This window comes from Babylonia areolata, chromosome 4 (genome assembly GCF_041734735.1).
Source record: "Babylonia areolata isolate BAREFJ2019XMU chromosome 4, ASM4173473v1, whole genome shotgun sequence".
Lineage (NCBI taxonomy): Eukaryota > Metazoa > Mollusca > Gastropoda > Neogastropoda > Buccinidae > Babylonia > Babylonia areolata.
In genome coordinates, this window is record NC_134879.1 from 23,360,702 (window position 1) to 23,368,201 (window position 7,500).

General features: G+C 50.1%; 1 protein-coding gene across 2 annotated transcripts in view; it reads right to left on the reverse strand.

The window, feature by feature from the left end:
• The window catches only part of LOC143281607 (uncharacterized), a 36,027-nt gene that overhangs the window by 17,682 nt on the left and 10,845 nt on the right, over window positions 1–7,500 (reverse strand). For both annotated transcript variants that reach the window (XM_076586853.1, XM_076586852.1), the window contains exon 2: window positions 6,116–6,625. In XM_076586853.1, coding sequence (XP_076442968.1) covers window positions 6,116–6,625 — 510 coding nt within the window. The remainder of the gene's footprint in view (window positions 1–6,115; window positions 6,626–7,500) is intronic.

Sequence of the window (7,500 nt, forward strand, 5' to 3'; positions counted from 1 at the left end):
TGTCCTGTTTATAATTCCTTTTGATAGTTTTCCGGGTTATCCTTTTGAAAGCTATTATGTTGTAAATAGTAAAGAGTAGAAACTCAAGGTACACAACTTCAAGTCAGTGATGCTTACGCTACCGATTCAGCTAGCACACAGGTAAATAAAAGGTACATTGGAACAAACCCAGACACTTCCTCAAAAAGGAAGCGCCGGGCCTGTCCTTATACCAATCATTTGACATGTGCACACAGCAGCAAAGACAGAAGAAATGTGCAAACACAAATGAGCTTTTATTCAAGATTGGCATAACCAGTCTTATGGCATTGGTATAAGGGACAGGCCCGGCGCTTCCTTTTTGAGGGTTTGTTCTAATGTACCTTTTATTTACCTGTGTGCTAGCTGAATCGGTAGCGTAAGCATCACTGACTTGAAGTTTTGTACCTTGGGTAATGGAGAGAGTTACCACTCTTCACTATTTGTTAATCATTTCATCTCCTGGCCTCATTATTTGTTAATATTCTGTTATAGTTATACTTTTGAGAGTTCTTTGGCTTGTCCTTTTGAAAGCTATTCTGATATAATTATGCTTTTGAGAGTTCTTTGGCTGGTCTTTTTGAAAGCTATTCTGATATAATTATGCTTTTGAGAGTTCTTTGGCTGGTCTTTTTGAAAGCTATTCTGCTATTCTTTTTCACGGAGAGGGTAATTTATCCTTTTGAGAGTAAAAGTTGTTCCGCTTATCCTTTTGAAAATTATTCTGTTTATCTTTTTAAAGGTGACTGGGTTTTTTTTGTTGTTTTTGTTTGTTTGTTTGTTTTTGTGTGTGTGGTTTTTTGAGAGTGATTGTGATTACCTTTTAATTAAAAGTTACTCTGTTTAGCCTTATAAAAGTTCTTCCGTTGATCCTTTAGAGGATGTACTCTGTAAATCTACTGATCCTTTAAAAACTTATCCCGTTTATCATTTTGACAGTTACTTTACTGACTCTCTATAGAAACGATTTTTGTTGATATAAATCCCTTTGAATCCTTATTCTGTTCGTTCTTGGTTTTTCTCAATCATTCTGTAGTTAGTGTCGGAGAACAGAAAAAAAAGAGAATAACAGCAGCACCAGTGTAAGTTTGGCAGTATCTGGCCAGACTTCGTAATGTGCTCATTAAAACGTAACCCCCTGTGAGTCATCACGACCCACTTTCCACTTTTCCTCCATTACCACCGTTATCAATGGAACCCCAACCACCCCCAGCCCGCCCCCCCCCCCCACACCCTCGCCCCCATCCAGCCCGCTCACTCTACTCTTGCTGCTCTGTCTCCCTCCCCCCCCCAACCCCCTCCCCCCCCGCCCCCCACCATTGCCCACCCCCCACCGCACCACTTTTCCCTGCGTTGACGTTGTCCTTGAAACACCCACCTAACCCCCTCCCCTCTCCTTCTCTCTTCCGCCCCTCCCTTGCACCGATTTTCTTACATCTGCGAGGGGGGGGGGGGGGTGGGGAGGGGAAAGAAAAAGAAAAAAAAAAGGACAAATATTAGTACTAAAGCTGAAAGGATTTTCCTTCTAAACCCCCTCCCCTCCCCCCCCCTCTCTCTCTGTCTCTCTCTCCCCCACCCACACAAGGCCAAGCTTACAGAAGCCGACACAGAAGACAAGAAGACTGTTTAAAGCCAGATCGATAAGAAGCTGGCGAAAGTCCGTGTAGACATAGCGAGTTAGTTAGTTACTCAAACGCACATGAGCTCGCTCAAGCTATTTATAGACATGATGTGAGAGACTCCGGACTATACGTTCGAGAAGCAGGCTTAGTTGCTGGTTGCTGGTGGTTGCTGGTTGCATCAGTTTTGTTTGCTTTTGGACCCCCACTGCTTTAACTCTCTCCATACTAACGGCGAAAGAGACGACGTTAACAGCGTTTCACCCCAATTACCATCATCAAAATATTGCACGCGGAAGGCTCTTATACTGAAGACGTGAATGTTGACAAAGAATACCACAATTCTGACGACGGAAGCTAAAGGTTGGGTCATTCAGACACCCACTGGACATCCGAGGGGTCTGTGTAGAGGAGAAGAGAGGACTGGCTGTACTGAGTGAGTTAATTTATGAAGTGAAACTCAATAAAGATATGATGCGGATGGACCTTGTACTTCTTTGTTGAACCTCTCTCCGTGTGTGTTTTGTCTTCAATAAACCACCCACGCAGAACATTATCACATGATGCACACGCGTGCGCGCGCCCGCGTGCACACACACACACACACACACACACACACACACACACAGAGTAACACACGCACACACACATACACACAGAGAATAACACACACACACACATTCTCTCTCTCTCTCTCTCTCTCTCACTCTTTCTCACATACACACAGAGAATAATACACACACATTCTCTCTCTCTCTCTCTCTCTCTCTCTCTCTCTCTCTCTCTCTCTCTCTCTGTGTTTTCTACTACGCATCTGTTTACATTCTAGTCAGCGTCCCCACCCCCAACCCCACACCACACCACACCACACCACACCCTCGACCTCACCCCTACCCCCCACCCACCAAACACCAGACATCTCTGGAGCAAGACATATAGTGTTGTAGTGGTCGCCTTCCCAAATTGTGGTGGTACTATGTATAGGACTGATTCTGTATAGAATAGAAAAGAATAGAATATGTCTTTATTACCAAGTGTACCGGGGTCATAAGGAATGTTGGCGGGGATAGTACATAACAAGGTACGAACATAAATCGAAAATCATACACAAACACAGATACAGTAGAAATTAGGATACACACAAGTGCATATCAATATAAAAACTTGTGCATACTCACACATGCACGCACTGCACACACACACACACACACACACACACACACACACACACACACACAAACACACACGTTTGAAGCTGCATATTACATGTGGATGGGGCTGATGACTAGATCTTCAGGTAGATGGTTGTTGGTATTGGACAGAGGTGGGCGTCACCTTCCTTTAACCCCCCACCCCCCCCCCCCCACCCCCGCAGCAGCCCCCATACCCCTTTCCCTGGAGAGGTGGTGGTTGTGGTGGTGGGGGGGAGGGGGGTGAGGGGGGGGGGTTCGGCATGGGGGTGGCGAGACAACTACTGCGTCTGGTAATGCTCCACCCCCTCCCCCTCACCCCCCACACCCCTCTACCACATCCCAACCCTACCTCAACCTTTTGTCACTCGCGTTAATATTATTATTGTTATTGTTGTTGTTGTTGTTATTGTCATTGTTCTTATTTTTAACAGACAAACCAGACCGTGTTGCACTGTGATCACGGAGAAGTCTGTTGTGACGAGAGAGACAGAGAGGGTGGGAGAGGGAGGGAGAGAGAGAGAGGGAGGGGGAGGGAGACAGAGGGAGGGAGGGAGAGCGTGATTAAGAGAAAGAGAGGGACAGAGAGGGAGGAAGAGAGACGGAGAGAGAGCGGGGGAGAGAGGGAGAGAGAAAGGGGGAGAGAAAGAATGAGGGAGAGCGAGAGGGAGAGAGAGGGGGAGGGAGAGAGAGAGGGAGGGAGAGGGAGACTGAGAGAGGGAGCGAGAGAGAGGGAGGGAGGGAGAACGAGAGGGAGAGAAAGAGAGGGAGAGAGAGGGGGAGGGAGAGGGGGGGAGGGACAGAGCGAGAGAGACAGAGAGAGAGGGGAGGGAGAGGGAGAGAGAAAGGAAGAGAGGGGGAGGGGGATAGAGAGAGAGGGGGGTAGGGAGAGAGAGATGGAGGGAGGGAGGAAGAGAGAGAGAGATGGAGGAAGGGTGAGAGGGAGAGGAGAGAGAGGGAGAGAGAGGGGGGAGAGGGAGAGAGAGAGGGAAGAGAAAGAGAGAGGGGAAGAAGGAAAGAGAGGGGGAGAGAGGGGGAGAGAGAAAGGGAGAGAGAGAGGGGGGGGGAGAGGTATATATATATATAGAGAGAGAGGTGGAAAGATAGGGAGGGAGAGAGGAGAGAGGTAGAGAGAGAGGGGGAGAGAGAGGAGAGAGAGAGGGGGAGAGGGAGAGAGAGGGAGAGAGAGGGGGGAGAGAAAGGGAGAGAGAGGGGGGAGAGAGAGGGGGGAGAGGGAGAGAGAGGGAGAGAGAGAGGGGGAGAGGGAGAGAGAGAGAAGAGAGAGGGGGAGAGGGGGAGAGAGAGGGGAGAGAAAGAGAGAGGGGAAGAAGGAAAGAGAGAGGGGGAGAGAGGGGGAGAGAGAAAGGGGGAGAGAGGTAGAGAGAGAGAGGTGGAAAGAGAGGGAGAGAGAGAGAGGAGAGAGGTAGAGAGAGAGAGGGAGAGGGGGGAGAGAGAGAGGTGAGAGAGAGAGAGGGAGGTAGAGAGAGAGGGAGGAAGAGGGGGAGAGAAAGATGTGTTAAACGCAGTAAAGTAATAAGTACACACCGCCATTGACTAAAAAAAAAACAAAAAAAACAATACGCCACACACTACACAACACCGCACGACATACCAAAGAAAAAGAAAGAAAAAAAGAAACAACAACAAAAAAACAACAAAAAAACAAAAAAAAACAAAAAAAACGACGACAACCCATTATAGCAGTACACAATACAACACAGCACAGCACAACGCAGCAGCAACAACAACACCAACACCCTAAAAAACAAAAACAAAAAAAAAACAAACAAAAAACAAAAAAACACCCACACACCCACATCCCCTATACTACTTCTCTCCTCTCCCACCCCCACCCCCACCCTCCCACCTTCCGCCCCCACCTCCACCCAAGCACACCCCCACATTCCCGACCTCTCCCCAACTCCACCCCCTACCCCGCCCCCCCATTGTAGTAATACATCTCCCTCACACCAACCCCACCCCACCTCCACGCAAGACACCCACATGTATACCCCATACCAGAACTCCCTCAAACCAACCCCACCCACACCTCCACCCAAAACACCCACATGTATACCCGTACCACATCTCCCTCAAACCAACCCACATGTATACCCCATACCAGAACTCCCTCAAACCAACCCCACCCACACCTCCACCCAAAACACCCACATGTATACCCCGTACCACATCTCCCTCAAAACCAACCCCACCCCACCTCCACCCAAAACACCACATGTATACCCCGTACCACATCTCCCTCAAACCAACCCACCCCACCTCCACCCAAAACACCCACTTGTATACCCGTACCACATCTCCCTCAAACCAACCCCACCCCACCTCCACCAAAAACACCCACATGTATACCCCGTACCAAAACTTCCTCAAACCAACCCCACCCACACATCCCCAACCCCAGATACCACATCTCCCCCTCCCCCTCCCACCCACCTCCCAACCACACCCACACCCCTCATACCACATCTCCTCCAACCTCACCAACATCCTCTATACCACATTTCGCCCTCAACCACACCCTAATCCCACATCGCCCACAACCCACCCACATCCTCCATACCACATCTCCCCACATCCCCCATACCACATCACCCCCAACACACCCACATCCCCCATACCACATCACCCCCAACACACCCACACCCCTCATACCACATCACCCCCAACACACCCACATCCCCCATACCACATCTCTTCCAACCCTACCCACATCCCTCCTTACATTACCACATCTCCCACACCAAACCCCCCACCCCCACCCCACATACCACATTTTGTCCCCAAACCAACACACACACCCAATACCACATCCCCCCCCCAACACACACACACACTGACACACACACCCATACCACATTTCGCCCCAACACACACACACATACCACATTTCGCCCCAACACACACACCCTTACCACATTTCGCCCCAACACACACACACACACACACACACACCACACACACACACACACACACACACACACACACACACACCACATTTCCCCTAAAACACACATACACACGCCCACACATACCAATACCAAATTTCCCCCAAACACACACACACACACACACACACACACACATACCACATTTCCCCCCAACACGCACACCCACTTCCCGCACATCTCTACTCCCCCCCCCACCCCCTCCGCCCACCCACCCCCACACACGCATATCCAGCTCCACTCCACACACATCCACATTCCCCCGCCCCCCCCCCCCCCCCCTACCCCCCTCCACACACACAACTCCCTCCACCCCCCTCACCTTCTCATTCCGGCTCCTCCGCGTGTACTTCCTGTGAGGCGCCCCAGTCGACGACGACGACGACGACCCCCCTCCCCCAACTCCTCCTCCTCCTCCTCCATCCCCGGCCATGACCAACATGCCCCCCCGCTCCGACCCCCGTCCCCGCTTCAGCACGGGCTCCCACTCAGGGTCCGACTCGAAGGAGTCCTGACTCTGCTCGCGGGACGAAGGGTCCACCACGGGGGGCACGAAGCCGCTCTGGGTGTGGGGGTCGCAGCCCCCAGGGGCCGCCCCCCCAGCCGAGCCCCCGTGCTGGTGGTGATGGGGCACGGACTGTAGCTCGATGAACGTCTGCTCCAGGCTGGCCAGGGTGGTGGGGGTGAGGGTGGGGGTGGTGCCCGTGGGGCCCACCCCCCCTCCTCCTCCTCCTCCTCCTCCTCCTCCTAGCCCCGTGCCCCCTCCACCCCCGCCGCCACCCCCGCCGCCACCGCCTCCCATGGGGTTGAGGAAGTTGGGCATCGTCGGATACTGCAGGGACATAGTGTTCAAATCACTTCAAATATATATATATATATATATCAAAAATAGCAGGGCAAAAACCAATAGGTCTTAGTTTGCATCAGTTTGACATGGTACAGTATATCATGACACCAAACAAAATTAATATACTACATCGATCCACATGGGAATGAATCAGTTAAAGAGTTGCCTGACATCGCGAAGTGAGCATATTTAAACACATCATGTAACTAGAAAAATAACAGGGAATTCAGGTCTCTTGACTAACATGAAAATAAAAGTGTGTAAAAAAGACATAAGACCTGGGTCGATCTGACTGCGATGTTTATTTTGTTGTTATTGTTGTTTCAACACTTCAGTGGGTTGTTTTTTTTTTGTAGGGTAGGAATTTGGGGGTATAAACTGGTTTGCTCTTTTTTTCTTTTCTTTTTTTTACTGCATTGTAGTTTTGTACAGATGTGGACGAGAGATGTGCAAATTGTGTGTGTGTGTGTGTGTGTGTGTGTGTGTGTGTGTGTGTGTGTGTGTGTGTGTGTGTGTGTGTGTGTGTGTGTGTGATATAGAGAGACAGAGACAGTGAGACAGAGACAGACAGAGAGAGAGAGAGAGAGAGCGTCTGTCTCGGTGGAATGGAAAGAGGTAATTGTACACATGTATACAGGTATAAAGTATCTGTGAATTCGCGGAAGGAACTTGGGGAGTATCCACTGATTTTATTTTGTTTATCTTCTTTAGTACCATGGTGAAATAGTATGGTATACATGTATGTATGTATGTACGTATGTATGTATGTGTGTATGTGTGTGCGTGCGCGCGCGCGCACGCGCGGATGAGTGTATACTGCATAAGGGGGTAGGTGGGTGGGTGGGGAAGACAGAGAGGGA